The sequence below is a fragment of the Odocoileus virginianus genome, chromosome 12 (genome assembly GCF_023699985.2).
Source record: "Odocoileus virginianus isolate 20LAN1187 ecotype Illinois chromosome 12, Ovbor_1.2, whole genome shotgun sequence".
Classification (NCBI taxonomy): Eukaryota; Metazoa; Chordata; class Mammalia; order Artiodactyla; family Cervidae; genus Odocoileus; species Odocoileus virginianus.
Window position 1 is genome coordinate 51,446,707 of NC_069685.1, and position 16,880 is coordinate 51,463,586.

The following is a 16,880-nucleotide window of genomic DNA, read 5'->3' on the forward strand; positions in this document are numbered from 1 at the left end:
CCTATTGCTTATAAAATGCCATGTGTTTTCTGTTTTATATTCCTACTCAGTTATTTATTTTAATTAAAAGTATTATTTAATTTAATTTTATTTTTTTGGCCATACCACCTGGTTTGTGGGATCTTAGTTGCTCCACCAGGGATTGAACCCGTGCCCCCTGCAGTGGAAGTATGGAGACCTAACCATTGGACCACCAGGGAAGTCCCCAAAATATTATTTATTTTAATATCCAACTTAACCAGAGAGAGACAGAAAATTTTTTATTATAATGTAATATATTTTAATATCTTATATTTCAGAACTACCTAATTTTTAATCCAACAAATAATAAAGAATTGGTGAGCAATAGTAAAACACAAGCAATATATTATACGTGGGTAAGTAGAACTGTTTTCATTTGTTTTAAATATATGGACGAGTATCTGTTTATTCTTTGAGTACAGATGTTTTGGTAATGTAACAATATAGTATCTACTTAAAAAGCAATAAACATATTAAAGTGTTTTGATTTAATTATAGCATTTATTTTAGCCCCACTGGAAATTAGCATATTAAGCCAGAAGCACATAATTTAAATTCTATTTAATTTTTTAAATTAATGAAATGAATATTTTTTTGAATGTATTTAAGGCCTAAGATATAGGAGTTTTCAAATCTTGGGCTCTTTTCCCCTTTTTTTAAAATTAATTAATTTATTTTAATTGGAGGCTAATTACTTTACAATATTGTAGTGGTTTTTGCCACACATTGACATGAATCAACCATGGGTGTACATGTGTCCCCCATCCTGAACCCCTGATTAGCAAACAGATTGGTGATAATGTATACTGACACAGGGAAAAATCATGGTATTAAAAAGACATCAAAATGTAAACCTAAAATTACCATATGACCCACCAGTTTCCAGGTATATACCCAAAATAATTGAAAACAGGCATTCAAACAGATAATTATATACAGATGTTCAGAGCAACAGCATTATACACAATACCCAAAAGGTAGGAGCAAATGTCCATCAACTAGTGAATGTATAAATCCAATGTGGTCTATCCATATGTGGAGTATAACCTAGTCTTTAAAAGGAATGAAGTGCTGACACCTACTGCAACTGTGGATGAACCTTGGGAACATTATGGTCAATGAAAGAAGCCAGACCCAAAAAGCCAAATACCATATGATCCCATTCATAGGAAATTTTCAGAATACCTGAATCCATAGAGACAGAAAGAAGAATGGTGGTTGTCAGGGAATGGAGGAGTAGGGGATGGGGGGTGACTGCTTGATGATAGGAGGGTTCCTTTTAGGGTGATGGAAGTGTCCTGGAACCAAAGAGAATAACAGTTGCACAGCATTGGTTATGCATTAAATGCCACTCAGTTGTACACTTTAAAATGGTTAATGGTTAATTTTATGTTATGTGAATTTTCCCTCAATAAAAAATGCAAAACAAATTTACAGTGATAACTCTTTACTTCAGGTATTAATGATAGCTTAAACCCTTATAAATGCAGAAGTCAGATCTGCATTACCAACCACTTAAAATCACAGTCATTTGTGGCATTATTTATTTATTTTCTTTTAGAATGTTTTTAGATGTTCCTGGAGATAGCAGGTTCTCCTACCTGTAGAAATTGCAAAGCTCTGCCCCTGTTTCGATGCATTTGTTTTGAGTTTGCTGTTACGTTGCTTTTCTTTTGGAAATGGCTTTTTTTTTTAGTAGTGATTATTTTTTTCTGTGCTTATCAGTATCCAGAGGGAGGCATACTTGTTCACAGTGCCCCGCTTTTAACAGAAAAAGTGAGTATGTATTGTACTTTTATATGCCTGACTTTGTAAGAAATAAGTATGTGTGTGTCAGCCTAGTCACTTTGGGTACTCTGTGTGTGTCTTGATATTGGGAAATAATTTGAAATTTTTACTGAGGTCCTTTACCATACTGAATGGTCAGTTTAAAATAATGGAAGGATTTTTTTTTTCTGATTTTCTTTGTTATATTTAATTTTTTTTAAATTTCCACAGTAATTTTCATAATCCAAAATCAATAATAAGTTTGCTTTTGTTTTGTTTTGTTTTTTTTCCATTTATTTTGGATTTTTAAAAATAATATAGAATACAAATAAATGGCAAAGAGGTACATGTATATGTATGGCTTAATCCCTTAGCTGTTCACCTGAAATGGCCACAATATTGTTAATTGACTATACCCGAATACAAAATTAAAAGTTTGAAAAAATTATAAATTTATCCTGCAATATTGAAAATAAATGGCAAAGGAAATTTACTACCACAAGCAAATACCCAAGAAACTGGTGGCTTTTATAATGTATGTGTGCCTGTGACAAAGGATGAAAGTTAATTTGGGGTGATGTAAGTAAAGTCATTGGACATGAGTGGATCCCTTTAAGCTGCTTAGTTTTCAGAACAATTAAAAAATGATATGGAGGGACTTACCTGGTGGTTCGGTGGTTAAGAATCAACCTTCCAATGCAGGGAGCGTGGGTTCGTTCCCTGGTCACGGAATTAAGATCCACATGCCTTGGAGCAACCAAGCCCACGTACCATAACTGAAGTGAGCCCACGTGCCATAACTAGAGAAGCCTGCGAGCCACAACGAAAGATCCTGCGTGCCACGACTAAGACCTGACACAGCCAAAAATAAATTTTGAAAACTGATATTGGGTGTTTAGCTGTTTAAGGTCCAGTAGGAAGGTGGTGAGCCAGGTGTTGGCAGAAACATTTTATCCTGCCGGCTTTCTTTGAGCGATTGCACCAGGGGTGGACCTTGAGTCCCGTCTCCTGCATCAGTTTCTGTTTCTGATACTCATGGAACCTGCTCTCAGTGTGCACCTTATGATGATTTTTCTGTTTCCTTTCTTCTTTTTTGATTCAGTCTATAAAACTTTACTTTTCAAGCAAGCATGCAGGAAGAAAAAATAGAGAGAGACAGTGGACACAAGGCAAGAAGATGATTCTGTCTACAAACTCAGCTTTTTATAACTCGAAGTATCAAAAACTAAATACAGTCAATTCTCGTTATTTGCCATAGCTATGTTCTGTAAGGTCTCTGCAGACCTGAATTAGTGGATGCTGAATCGTAGCTCCTAGGAGAGTTGTAAGAACAGGTTCCTGCCAGCTTAGGGTCACCATACTTTCATCAGCTGACAGATCCATGACCTTGTTTTATGTATGTTTCTGTTTAAAGATACCATATTTAATTTATAACGTTAGTTCCTTAACGTTGGAGTCAAGGTTGACAGCACCAGGTAGAACTCATGCCTGAATAAGGCTTATCTAACACAGGTGAATTCTCTGGAAGGCATGTCACAGCCTTCTCGTGCTCAAGAGCACCATATGGTATTTTAATACCATGTTCAGGAGCCAATTTAAATACCAAAATCACCAATAAAAAGTACCCCCCCCAAAAAAAACAAGAGCAAACATCATGGCAGTAAAGACCAGGCTAAGGACACTTGCTTCCTGAGAGCTGAAACCAGATAGAGAATTGCCTTACTTGACCTCAGCTGGGAATGTCAAGTTTTTTGCCACTCGGCACACGCACACATCTGCAAATGATTGTGAAGTGCAACGAGGATTGCTTTAGAGGTTACACATACATTTCAGCACATAGGTAAATTCACAAAAATGGAATCCACAAAGAATGAGAATTGGCTGCAGTTTGAAATGATAAAAACGCCTCGTGTTGAACAGGGCTGCTTTTAGACAGAATGTACTGTTTGTGCTTGACCAGTTGTACTTCTACTGACCTCAAAGAGGTCCACCCTCGGCTTTTCTCTGCCTAAGTAGAGAGCCAGACAGCAGACTTGCTGTATCATGACAGATCACTGATTTCCTTCGTGTATTCATTCAGTAAACATTCACCAAGGGTTCACTCGCTGCTCTGCGTTCTTTCTATACTTCGTATCTAGGACACTGTCAGAGAAAGATGGCCTGGTGCCTTATCCTACATAGCATACATTTAGTAAGGAATCTTAGGGGCATTTCTGTGTAAAGCACTTACTTTCCACTGATGGGAAGATGATTTATGATCAGACGAAGACTGGGAGAATTGTTTTATGATTTTTTACAGCTGGAGCATGCTTTTGTTCATGACAGACATTAGTTTCCTTATCAGTCTCTGAAAACTCTGAAAGAGAAGTTGTGCAGGTATAAACAGTGATTAACCACTCTTTCTTTTGCTTTAAGCAAACCATTTAATTAAGTCCGTACGTAACCCTTCACTTGCTCTTAGCAAACCCTCAGAGGTTCAGAACTGCCTGGATCATGGCAATCCTCAGGGAAGTGTTTTTTAAGTGATTTTTTTTTTTACTTTATTTTTTTCCTACTATATTTAGGTGAAACATTATAAAACGTTGTGCTGATAAATGTTTTGTTTTATATTTACCATCAACGGTAACGTGTACATATAACGTGCAACCTGTCTTTTGAAATACAGACATTCAACAAGCTCGTGGGAAAATTTAGCCAGTCTATCTTTCACTTGAATTTAACCCAAATACTGTCCGCGACGATGGAAGGGAAGCTGGTTGTCTGGGACATTTACCGCCCACTGCCATCTGCCTCCTCCTCCATGGGCTTTCCCCATATCAAACCTTGCAAACTGGTTCATTTGCAGAAGGAGGGTATCACTGTGCTCACTACAGTTGACAGGTAATTAGTGAATGAAAAAGTAGCTGTAGATGATTATAAACTTATCTAAAAACCCTTTTGGAGGTAGATACATATTTTGTATATGCAAAGATTGTTTCTGGGGAGAACCAATTTAACTGGGAACATTGGTTGCCTCTGAGGAAAAGAACTGAGAACCAAGATTAAGGGCAGGGGTGGATTTACTTCTTTTTATAGTCTCATTTGTACTAATTGGGTTGCTTTAAAAAAAAAATTGCATGGGCATGCATTACTTTTAAACCCAATCCTTTTGGGTTGGTGAAATAAAAAGTAACTGGCTTTTTTTCTTCTTCTGCCCTAATTAGACTTATTTTGCACCCTAAATTTTACATTCTTTCAATGGAAGAATATGGCATAAAGAGCTATTTTTTTTTCCTGATGACAAAATAACATTTGCCAACCATGAAAAGATGAAATACAACAAAACTTTATAGAGTTCCTTAACTCTTTGATTTTGAGGGGCTGTGGGGATCCACAACTGATCTCAGCCTCATGCCTTAGCCTCAGACATAAAGGGGTTCACATGCCAAATACATTCCTTCCTTGCTGAGTGACCTGGGACAAGGGACTTAAATGTACCAAACCTCCATTCTTCCATCTGTAAAGTGGGCACCATAACACTGTCCCTCTCTGAGTGATTTTGTGAGGATGGCTTGCTGGATCTTAGTTTCCTGACCAGGGACTGAACCTGTGTCTCCTGCAGTGGAAGCACTGAGTCCTAACCACTGGACTACGAGGGAACGTCCCAAGGATTGTAAAACTCCTAGCACGCTCTCAGGCACAGGGGAGCTCTAGGTACCACAGCCCTTGTCAGGGTGCTAGGGAAGTTCCCCAAAGTGCTGGAGACAGTTGACTCATGACGAGGACCCTGCCCACGTGGTGGGAGTCACTGTGCCCTCTGCTCTCCAAAGGCCCATTGCTCTCCTTCCCCTTTCTTTAATATAGGGTCTATATTAAAGGTCTTCCCCTTTCTTTAATAACAGTGAGGCCCTGGCGTGGCTTGGAAAGAGAAATGCAAATCGTCATCTTCACCCAGTTGGTGGGAAAAGATAGCAGTAGAATCACACCTGATGAAGCAGTCAACTTTAATCATTGGGGGTTAGGACCCAGGGAAGACCATGCTTGGGTTCTCTTCTCTCCATGTTAAGTAAAACGCAGCCAGGGGACTTCTGCTGCAGTCCAGTGGTTAAGACTCTGCACTTCCAAGGGAGAGGGCGAGGGTTCGGTCCCTGCTTGGGGAAGTAAGATCCTGCATGTTGAGTGGTGCAGCCAAAACAACAACAAAACAAACAAACAAAAAACCCCAGCCAGGACCAGGGAGCCCTTGCAAGAAGAAGTCTTAACAAACACTGGAGACGCACACAGAAAAACACATTTGCCTTGTTTTGCTGTTTCTGTCCAGCAGAGGGCAGTGAACGCCGTTCTAGCCAATTACTCTGCCCACTTGCCTTGCTTATTAATCAGAAACCTCATTTAATCGCTTTATATGTGTATATATATATATATATGAGAAAATCCATCCCCCACACCCCCCCCCCCGTGATTAGAATTAGTGTCAGAGGCTTAAAAAAAACAAGCTCATTGGGATGGCTCTGAGGAAATAGAAACCATTCTGTCACGCAGCACTGCCTTTGGCTGTGATGACTGACAGGGCTTTACGATCCCTCTCACAGCAGTTGTCTCCCTGTGTCCCACTGCCAGCCTGTGTGACTTCAGAGGGACGGTAGCCGGACTCTGTTGTCATCTGTAGTCTGTGGTGGAGAGTGGAAATCACTGCCCACTGCCGCTGCACAGGACTGACCTTGGAGGGCAGGGCAGAGGAAAGCAGAGAGCATGGACTTCGTGTTGCATACACTTGGACCCCTGCGTAGTCTAGCCATGTGGCTCTGATAGGGTTGCCAGGTTTAAGTATGTCCTGGGACTTCCCTGGTGGTCCAATGGCTAAGACTCCGATCTCCCAGTGCTAGGATGTCTGGGTTCGATCCCTGGTCAGGAAACTAGATCCTACATTGTACAGTGAAGGATTTGAATGCAGAACTCAAGATCTCTTGTGCTGCAACAAAGACCTGATGCAGAAAATAAATTAAATATATATATATATATATATACACACACATATATATACACACACATATATATATATGTCCCAAATACTGCATGAGGCAATTGCATTTGGGAGCATACACTATTTGGGACATACTTATCCTATAAATTTACTCATGGTTCATCTGAAATTCAGATTTGACTGAGTATCCTGCATTTTTACTTGCTAAATCTGGCAATCCCAGGCCTTAAACCTTAGTTTCCCAAACGGGAACTGGGAATGACAGTAAATCAGCCACATGGGGCCATATTCAGTGAAAGTTTTTACAACGCCTGGAGTCCAGAGGCTGGCATATGTGTTCAGTAGATGATAGTCAGTATCATTATTTAACCTACAATGCAGGAGACTTGGATTCGATCCCTGGGTCAAGAAGACCCCCTGGAGAAGGAAATGGCAACCCACTCCAGTATTCTTGCCTGGGAAATCCCATGGACAGAGGAGCCTGGCGGGCTATAGTCAATGGGGTCACAAAGAGTTGGACACATCTTAGTGACTAAAACACCACCACCACCACCACCACCATTATTTAACAAACTGACTTTATCCTCTGTTTTCAGCTATATTGTCACAGGCGACATTCGGGGCAACATCAAGTTCTATGATCACACCCTCTCCATTGTGAACTGGTACAGCCACTTCAAACTCAGCTCCATAAGATCCCTGTCCTTTTCAAAGACCCCAGCAGCTCCTCCGACCGAAAATACAAACTATCCTCCAGACTGCACTCTAAAAAGTGACCATTTTGTTGTAAGGTGAGTTGTTAACTGTTGTTGTTGTTCATTCAGTAAGTGTCCGACTCTTTGTGACCCCATGGACCACAGGCTTCCCTGTCCTTCACTATCCTTCGGAGTTTGCTCAAACTCATGTCCAATGAGTTGGTGATGCCATCCAACCATCTCATCCTGTGTCATCCCCTTCTCTTCCTGCCCTCAATCTTTCCCAGCATCAGGGTCTTTTCCAGTGTGTTGGCTCTTCATATCCGGTGGCCAAAGTTGGAGCTTCAGCTTCAGTATCAGTTTTTCCAATGAATATTCAGATTTGATTTCCTTTAGGATTGACTGGTTTGATCTCCTTGGGACTCAGGAGTCTTCTCCAGCACACAGTTCAAAAGCATCAATTCTTCAGCGCTCAGTTGAAGTTGTTCATGAACCTTATCATTGAAATAGTCAAAAAACGGTCTTCTTTTAGTTTGTGTACTGTGGTATCTTCTTCCTGTTCCTGGAATGTGAAATACAGGGAACCTGGCCTTTCTAGTTAGGCCTTTCACTGGGTCAGAGATGGATCTCCTTGGCTGATTATGATCACTGTTTAATCTTTTTTTTTAAAGTGAAACATCATTCTCCTCTTAAGAATGTTTAGTGAAAAAAAAAAGAATATTTAGTGATAGGAAACTGGAAATGGCTCTGATTTCAGTTGCCTCTGGAGTCCTTCATTGTAGGTTGGTCTCCTTTCTCTGAGCTGAGTTTGTTCTAGCTCTATGGTTAAAGGGATTTGATAGTGAATAGCCATAACATTTCAAGACAGAATTATCTGTGAGCCTGCTTAATTACCCTTGCCATATTTGCAGGCACATCTGTATGTGTGCACCCAGCCCCATATTTGCATACACAAATGAATATTTGCATGTGCAGATTAGCTAATTGTACAACTGACTGTCCATCTGCATACTTAATGACTCAATTTACATGTAGAACTGTGGGCTTTTTCACTTGCAAATGGAGGCTGTTGGGTTTTGGTGGCGTATTTTCGGAGATGCTGGGTTAATAATGTCACTAAATTACAGACGACAGAGGCGTTTCATGTGCAATTAGAATTGCTGGCGTGCCCCGTTCCCTGCAAGTGCTGATACGGGCTGGTCTCTCCTTGGCAAACAGGAATTTTATCATCGGAACATCAGATGCATCAGTGTACCACTTGACAGTAGATGGGACTAAACTTGAGAAGTTATTTGTTGAGCCCAGGGATGCCATTTGTGCCATCTCCTGCCACCCATACCAGCCCCTCATCGCCATCGGAAGTTTCTGTGGGATGATCAAAGTGTGGGATTATGAACAGAAAAAATACCTCTTCAGCAGGGTCTTTGAGAAGGGGCTTGGAGTTCAGAGTCTGACCTACAACCCTGAAGGTATTTTCATCTTATCCACCTGTCTTAGGTTCTAAACCAAAAACAGACCCAAATGGCTCTGCCTTCGGCTGTAACAGCTCCAGGAAGGTGACCTTGACCCACTCCCCACACCAGGCCAGATGGGATGCCTGGGCCCCCTGGATGCTGCAGAACTCTGTACCGCCTGGTCTCATCCCATGGTGCCATGTTTTCCAGTTTACTCCTCCCTCTCAGGACCTTGTCTGTCCTGTTCGTTGCTATCTCCTTGGCACCTCGGACAAGGCTCGGCACAGAGTTGATATTTCTTAAGTCAATGTAGTCCTTTTCTTTCTTTCTTTTTTAAAAAAATTGTATTTGTTTATTTAGCTGTGTGGTTCTTAGTTTCGGCATGCAGAATCTTTAGTTGCAGCATGTGAACTCTTAGCTGCAGCACATGGTATCTAGTTCCCTAACCAGAGATTGAACCCAGGCCCCCTGCACTGGGAACTCAGAGTCTTAGCCCCTGGGCCACCAGGAAAGTACCAGTGAAAGTCTTTTTCGATCCTTGTTCTCCTACTTGTGATTTCAGGAGCTCTGCTTGGAGCTGGCTTCACAGAGGGGACAGTTTACATTCTTGATGCAATGTCCTTAGAAAGTGCAATCTCAGAGCCTTTCAGATACTCCAGAAGCAGCGTGACTCACATCAGTTTCTCCCATGACTCCCAGTACATGGCGACCGCTGTGAGTATTGTCACTGAGTGAGGTCCTGTGGCTCCGCAACCTCCTTTAAAGCCGCAAGAGGAAGGATTTGAGATGTGCAGGTGGGGGTGGGGTGGGGAGGGGGTGCTCCAGGATACGGGTTTCTTTGGGGGGGGGGGCGATGAAAATGCTCTGAAACCGTGATGATGGACGCACAACTCTGTGAATGTACTAAAAAAGTCAATTGAATTGTACATTTCTGGTGGGTGAATTGTGTGGTGTGAATTATATCTCAATAAAGCTGTTATAAAAAGAGAAAGGGATGGGGAAAGTGGGGCAGTGGGTGGGTGGGGGGCACTTCTGCCTGAAAACAAGACCAGGGCCTCAGAACTCCCCGACTCGGGGCTCTGCCACTCCGACAGCTCGTGTTGGTTTGTTAGTTTTTTGGAACCCTCTCTGCATCCTGGCTTTCATCTTTCCCTTTGATTTCTGACGAGATGACATTCTCATTTATCTCAAGGCAAAGTCTTCTGCCGAGCATTTTGGATTCTGTTCCTTCCCTCTGTGAATAGGGCTCTTAATCTCAGTAAAGATTTTTCCCGGCCCCCCAACCTCTCCCTTCCCCCCACTTCTCCTGGGAGAGGGGGTGGGGATGCAGGGCAGTAGCTGCTGACACCCTTGACTCCAACTCGCTTCCCATCAGCACAGCGACTCAGGTGTCCCATGTCCCTTGAGGCTGTTCCCGCCTGCTCTCTGTTTAGCTCTCAGCCGCCATGTATGTATTTTTTAATCATACCTTTTAAAATCTTGTGTAGCTGGATGAAGAGAAGGGCGGACAAAGGCAGAAAGGGTAGGGATTTCAGTTTCCAACAGAGAATGACATGGACACCAGCAAGGAGAGAAAGACCATAATGTTAGACAAATACCATCTCTGCCCACCCCACCACCCCTCTCCCTGCCCCATTGCCTGCCACTACCTACTTTGAACTCTGATTTTTCTCATCTGCTAAAATGGGTATTATTTAATCACTTGTTCCAATAGACAGAGGTTTTCTTTTGGGATAAAATACTCTAAAAGCAAAGTTAGCGTGAAAAACACAACGATAGCTCTTAACTTACAAAATTGAGTAAGTTCTGCTCTTTCCCTCATACTCAGGATGTCAGTTTCACTGTGGCTGTTTATGTGGTGAGAGTCAAACACAGACGAAGGGTCTGGGAATACTTGGCAAGGCTGCGCTCTCACCGCAAGAGCATTCGAAGTGTCCTGTTTGGGGTTCATCTGGACAGCAACGAGCCCCGACTGCTGAGCCTCGGCAGAGACAGACTTCTGGTGAGCTCCTTTGCTTTCCTTTGCCTGGTCCTCAGGACCGTGTCTCATTCTTATTTCCCTGGAGTCTGGCAGTATGTGTGATTTGTTGGAGAAGACGAATATATGGGGACTTCCCTGCTGGTCCAGTGGCGAAGACTGCACGTCCCCAATGCCCAGGTTTGATCTGTGGTCAGGGAACTGGATCCCACATGCCACAACTCAGAATTCGAGTTGGCAGGTGAAGATTCCCATATGCTGCAACTGAGACCTGGCACAGCCAAGTGAATAAATTAAATAAGTAAACGTCTTTTAAAAAAGAAAATGGATGTATGACGAAGTAGCAAAAACCATTCTGAGTTGGCACTTGGCTTCCATGCAGCTCTGACACCACACTCATGTCCTGAGGGAGGAGGGCCCTGGGAAATGGCATGTTGGTGGAGTGGAGGTGGTCCTCCCCGCAGCGTGGACAAGCTCAGCCACCTTTGCCTCTCCGTGGACATTTGGAAGCCAGCACCACAATCCCTGTGTCTCGGAGTCGGGGCCAGGCTGCTACCTCCATGTGACAACCCAGAGAGGATCAAGAAGGAAAGGGAGTGTCAGTGGCAGATGTGATATTACATGCTTGAACCCAAAGGATCCAAAATCAATTGATTTATCTGTGCATCCATCTTAACTTCCTTCCTTTCTGCCCCTTACTTCCTTTATTCTACCCATTCTTTTTTTTTTTTTAACAAATATATTTAAAATTTTATTTATTTATTTATTTGACTGCACCAGGTCTTAGTTGCAGCACGTGAGATCCTCAGTCTTCATTGCGGCATGTGGGATCTAGTCATCATGTCATGTCTAGTCCCACATGACAACCAGAGATGAAACCCAGGTCCTCTGCATTAGGACTTCAGAGTCTTAGCCAGAGGACCACCAGCAAAGTCCCTATTCTGTCCGTTCTTCCATCCACCCATCATCTATCCATCCTTCCTTCCTTCCATCCATCCTGGTCTGGCCACCAAAACCTACCTATGGGTGAAATTCAGCAGACTGCTAATGTATGACTTTCAAGAGCTGAGATTTAGCTATGAATTAGTTCCTACTCACAGAAAGTTCCCGAGATAATGCTAAGTGAAGCAGGACAACAAAGTCCTAAGAGTTCAGGTTCTGGAGTTAGTTGGACCTAGATTTGAATTCTCAGTCTACCACTCCTTGGCTGTGTGACCTTGGGAAAACCACAGAATCTCTCTGAACATCTGTTTTCTCATCTGCAAAATGGGCATAGCAGGACTGCACCGCTGGGGAGTTGTATTAAATGGCATCATCTTGCTCAATATGGATACTCCATATTGGTAGTTTATTAGGTGTAGAAGTTCAGGCAATTCTCTTAAAAGGCCTGATACTGTCTTCCCCAGAAAAGGATTGTTGACTGACTTCATTCACCTCAGTCCTCATGTGTATGCATCTGGGCTTCCCTGTAGATTGAGTACAACCTACTCAAGAGCTACAAAGATCACCTGGCAGTCCTGGACGTTCACTGGACTGACCAGGGTAGCTACCCCACCTGCATGGTCTGGTACCCGCCGCTCACCAAGGAGCTCTTCCTGCTCATCTGCAACAGTAGCTACAAAGTGAAGCTTTTTAACTCCACCACAAAAATGTGCAGGTAAGCCAGGAAGCTCCCCGCAAATGGTGCATAAATCAATTTCTCAGTCCCCAGGTTATTTCACGTCCCACCTTAAGGACCTGCAAACAGCTTGCCTACCATTACAACCCTTCTTACTTTGCAAAGTAGGAAACTGAGGCACAGATAAGGTTAGTTGTCCTTGCCCAAGTTCACATGGTTAGAAAGTGCCAGAGACAGGGACTTCACTGGCGGTCCAGTGGTTAAGAATCCGCCTTCCAGTGCAGGGGCTGCGGGTTCAATCCCTGTTCGGGGGGCTAAGATCCTACATGCTGTGGGGCAGCTAAGCCCGGGCACCGCATCTACTGAGCCCAAACGCTCTAGAGCCTGTGTGCTGCGACTAGAGAAGCCCACGTACCACAGCGAGCAGTCCGTGTGCAGCAATGAAGAGCCGGTGTAGCCGAAAATAATTTTAATAAGCAGATAATAAACTGCATTGGTAACATCTAACAAAATTTGTAAAAGGAAGTGCCAGAGGCAGCATTCGAACCCAGAAACGTTGTTTCTGAACCCAGTGCTTCACGGGGATAAGGTCCTCAGAGTGCGGAGACAGAGAGTCAACGAAGGAACAGACCCTGTGGCCCCGGGAAAGCTGCTCATGTGCAGTGGAATCTCCTGGAAAAAAAGGGGTTTCACCTGAATACTACCAGCTGTTTGATCTTTCTCATTCTTGGTTCTTAAAGAAGTTATAAGTTCAACTTGATAGCACTCTTTCTTCTCTCAAGCCCACGATATGGCCTATAGACCACCCTGTGGACTGTAGCCCTCCAGACTCCTCTGTCCAAGGGATTTTCCAAGCAAGAACACTGGAATGGGTTGCCATTTCCTCCTCCAGTGGGTCTTCCCGGCCCAGGGGTCTCCCGCATTAGCAGGTGGGTTCTTTACCGCTAGCGCTACCTGGGAAGCCCCCTTGGTTCTCTCAGAAGGTGTTTCCTGAGCCCCCGCCTGAGCCAGGTGCTGTTCCAGGTGCTGTTCTAGGTGCTGAAGACGGGAATGAAGACAAAACAATGTTGCCGTCACTATGAGATTTGCATTTTATTGGGGGAAGTGAAGTTCAAGTTAGAAGTTGGGCTGGAGATCCATATTTGAGGTCAGCACACTTGGTGGTTTAAAACATGAGACAAGAGAAGATTCAGGAGGGGAAGGGTGGATAGAGAAGAGGTTAAAGGACCAAGCCCGGGGTATCCAAAGCTTAACATCTTAGAGCAGTGGTGCCTCCGTCCCGAAATATGTCTACACCTGTGGTTGCCCTCTTGTGCTGCTAGGCTTGTGAGTCCAGGGTTTGTTCCTCCTGATCAGTGTGTGACCCCTTTGTCGGGGCCCTGCATTCATCATCCCATTTCATCTGCAACAGTCCTGCAAAGGATCATGCCACTGTGGATCAGATAGGTGACAAAACCTGCCCAAGGTCACCAAGCTTGTCAGGGCAGGACTTGCCCCTTGAACCCACCTGTGACTGTGTCCTCTCTTTGGCATCGCTGGTCCCCGATGCAGCTCTCACAGAGGTGAAGATGCTGTGGTGACCCCACCTGGGAGGAGGAAGTCGGAAAACACCACAGCAGCTGGCCCCATGCTTGAGGAAGACCATTCTTCAGAAATGTATCTCAGATAAGATAGGTCTTCAAAAGGCCAAGATCACTCAGGGTCTTTTTTTTTTAATTGCCCTTTTTAGAAGGGCCCATGGGTTTGAGTAAACTCCGGGAGCTGGTGATGGACAGGGAGGCCTGGCATGCTGCAATTCATGAGGTCGCAAAGAGTTGGACGCAACTGAGCTACTGAACTGAACTGAACTGATGGGAAAATGACTAAGATATGCCATGTCATGTGGCAGGGACAGGAGAGAAATACAGCACAATTTTTTTTTAAATCTATTAAAACACTGGGAAGAAGACATTTGAAAGAAATATGTAAAAAGGAGTTTTAGGAAGATTTCAGAATCTTTCTACATCTTCTTTAGTGGACACAAGCTTTTTGGACAAAAACTATCTCATAGGGACTTCCCTGGTGGTCCAGTGGCTAAGACTCCATGCTCCCAATGCAGTGACCCGAGTTTGATCCCTATTCAGGGAGCTAGATCCCACATGCTGCAATGAAGAGTTTGCCTGCTATAAATGAAGATTCCACCATGCCACAGTTAAGAACCAGCACAGCCAAATAAATAACATTAAAAAAAAAAAAAAGAATATCCCATAGATGTGCCCAGTTCTGAGAAGCTCTGAGTTGGCTGAGCAGGTGGCTGGGGGATGGAGCTGCCCAGACTTGGAGTTCCTCCTCACAGTTAGTAATGGGAACTCAAAGCTGAGCGGTTAGGAGGTTCTGCCATTAAAGATCAATGGGAAATTGGTGTACAGCGTCTTTCTTGTTTTAAAAAATGTTTCCACCTGTTGCCTTTATTGTTGCTGTTATTTTTTATTCCAGTTTAATTGAGATATAATTAACATACAGCACTATATAAGTTTAAGTGTACAGCATAATGATTTGACTTACATACATCATGAAGTGCTGTTACAGGAAGTTTAGTGAACATCAGTCCTCTCCTATAGCTACAAAATTAAAGAAATAGAAAAACATTTTTTCCTTGTTATGAGAACTCTTAGGATTTATTCTCTTAACAACTCTCATCTGTAACATGCAGTAGTGTTAATTATATTTATCATGTTATACATTACACCCCTAGTGCTTATTTTTCTTACCACTGGAAGTTCGTGGCTTTTGTCTGCCTTAATCCAACTTGCCCTCCCCCCAACCCCTGCCTTCTGATAACCACAAATCTGGTCCCTTTTCTATGAGTTTCTTTGTTTGTTTTCGAAGTATAACTGACCTATGACACTATATTATTTCTTGTTACACAACATAGTGATTCTATGCATTTATTCCTATTTCTATATATTTCAAGATGATCACAACAATATGTTGTCAAACAAGGATATTACATAGTTATTGACTATATTCTCTGCATTGTACGTTTCATAACTGGGACTCATTTATTTTGTAACTGGAAGTTTGGACCGCTTTATTTTCCTCTCCTATTTCTTTCCTCCCCCACAACCCTCCTCCCCTCTGGCAACCACCTGTTTGTTCTCTATATCTATAACTCTGTTCCTATGTTGTTATATTTGTTCACTTGTTATTGTTTTTTTTTACCTTCCATATATAACTTAAATCATACAGTATTTACCTTTCTCTGTTTGACTTATTTCACTAAGAGTAATACCCTTCAGGTCCACCTGTGTTATCACAAATGACAAGATTTATATTCTGTTGGATATATGCACTACATCTTTATCCATTCATCTATTGACGGACATGTAGGTTTCCTCCTCATCTTAGCTATTGTAAATAATGCTTCAGTAAATATAGGGGTGTGTATATCTTTTCGAATTAATGTTTTCATTGAGAGCCATGAAATCAGGCATTTCTGCCATTGAAGAGCAATTGGAAATTAGTATAAAGCATCTTTCTTAAAAAATAGTTTATTAAGGTAAAATTCACATGACGTAAAACCAACCATTGTAAAGTGAACAATTCAGTGGTATTTAGTCCTTTCACCACCTACCTCCATCTAGTTCTAAAACATTCTCATCATTCCAAAGTAAAACCCCTGGCATAAAACATCTTTTAAGCTGTAGGAATAATAAAGCCCTGTAACCACAACTTAATTGGGAAGGAATTGCCTTTTGATGATAAATCCAAAAGAATTTTAAAATGCATTTTAAAATATTTGAAAGAACATGAAGAGGCAGTTCAGAGAAAAAGGCCAATAAACCTATGAGCAGATGCTTACCAGTACATCAAAGATGCAAATGAAAAGAAGACATCATTTTTCACAAATCAGATTGGCAAAGATAAAAATGATCGATAGCGTCAAGTGTTGGCAAAGTCATAAGACACTGTAACAGGCTGCTAGCGGCCGGGTTGGGGGGTGTAGTGTAAATGGGGACAACCTTTTGGGAGAGCAATTTGTTACCCTCTATTAAATTACAGCCTGTCTTCTGACTTCTAGGAATGTAGCCCACAGAAGTACTCACACAGGATGCTAAGACATAAGTAAAAGGATGTGTTGTTTGAAAATATTTTTAAAAATGGAAACACTCCAAATGTCCATTAATAGGGGATTAGTTAAATGATGGCTTGTCAGTACACTGAAACATGATGCTGCTTTTAGAAAAAGGAAAAGAAAAAAAGATAGCTCTCTGCATAGTAACATGGAAATATCTCTAAGACATAAATGAGATAAAGTAAATTGCCAAAGAAGTTATGAATATATTTTCATATAAAATTATATTTATGTAACTTATATATTTTCATCTAAAATTGTAATTAGGTG

General features: G+C 42.2%; 1 protein-coding gene across 5 annotated transcripts in view; it reads left to right on the top strand.

The window, feature by feature from the left end:
• The window catches only part of CFAP251 (cilia and flagella associated protein 251), a 71,963-nt gene that overhangs the window by 25,318 nt on the left and 29,765 nt on the right, over nt 1-16,880 (top strand). For all 5 annotated transcript variants that reach the window (XM_070475243.1, XM_070475240.1, XM_070475239.1 and 2 more), the window contains 8 exons: nt 300-377; nt 1,747-1,797; nt 4,454-4,668; nt 7,348-7,542; nt 8,665-8,915; nt 9,463-9,614; nt 10,729-10,902; nt 12,351-12,535. In XM_070475243.1, the coding sequence (XP_070331344.1) occupies nt 300-377; nt 1,747-1,797; nt 4,454-4,668; nt 7,348-7,542; nt 8,665-8,915; nt 9,463-9,614; nt 10,729-10,902; nt 12,351-12,535 (1,301 nt within the window). The remainder of the gene's footprint in view (nt 1-299; nt 378-1,746; nt 1,798-4,453; nt 4,669-7,347; nt 7,543-8,664; nt 8,916-9,462; nt 9,615-10,728; nt 10,903-12,350; nt 12,536-16,880) is intronic.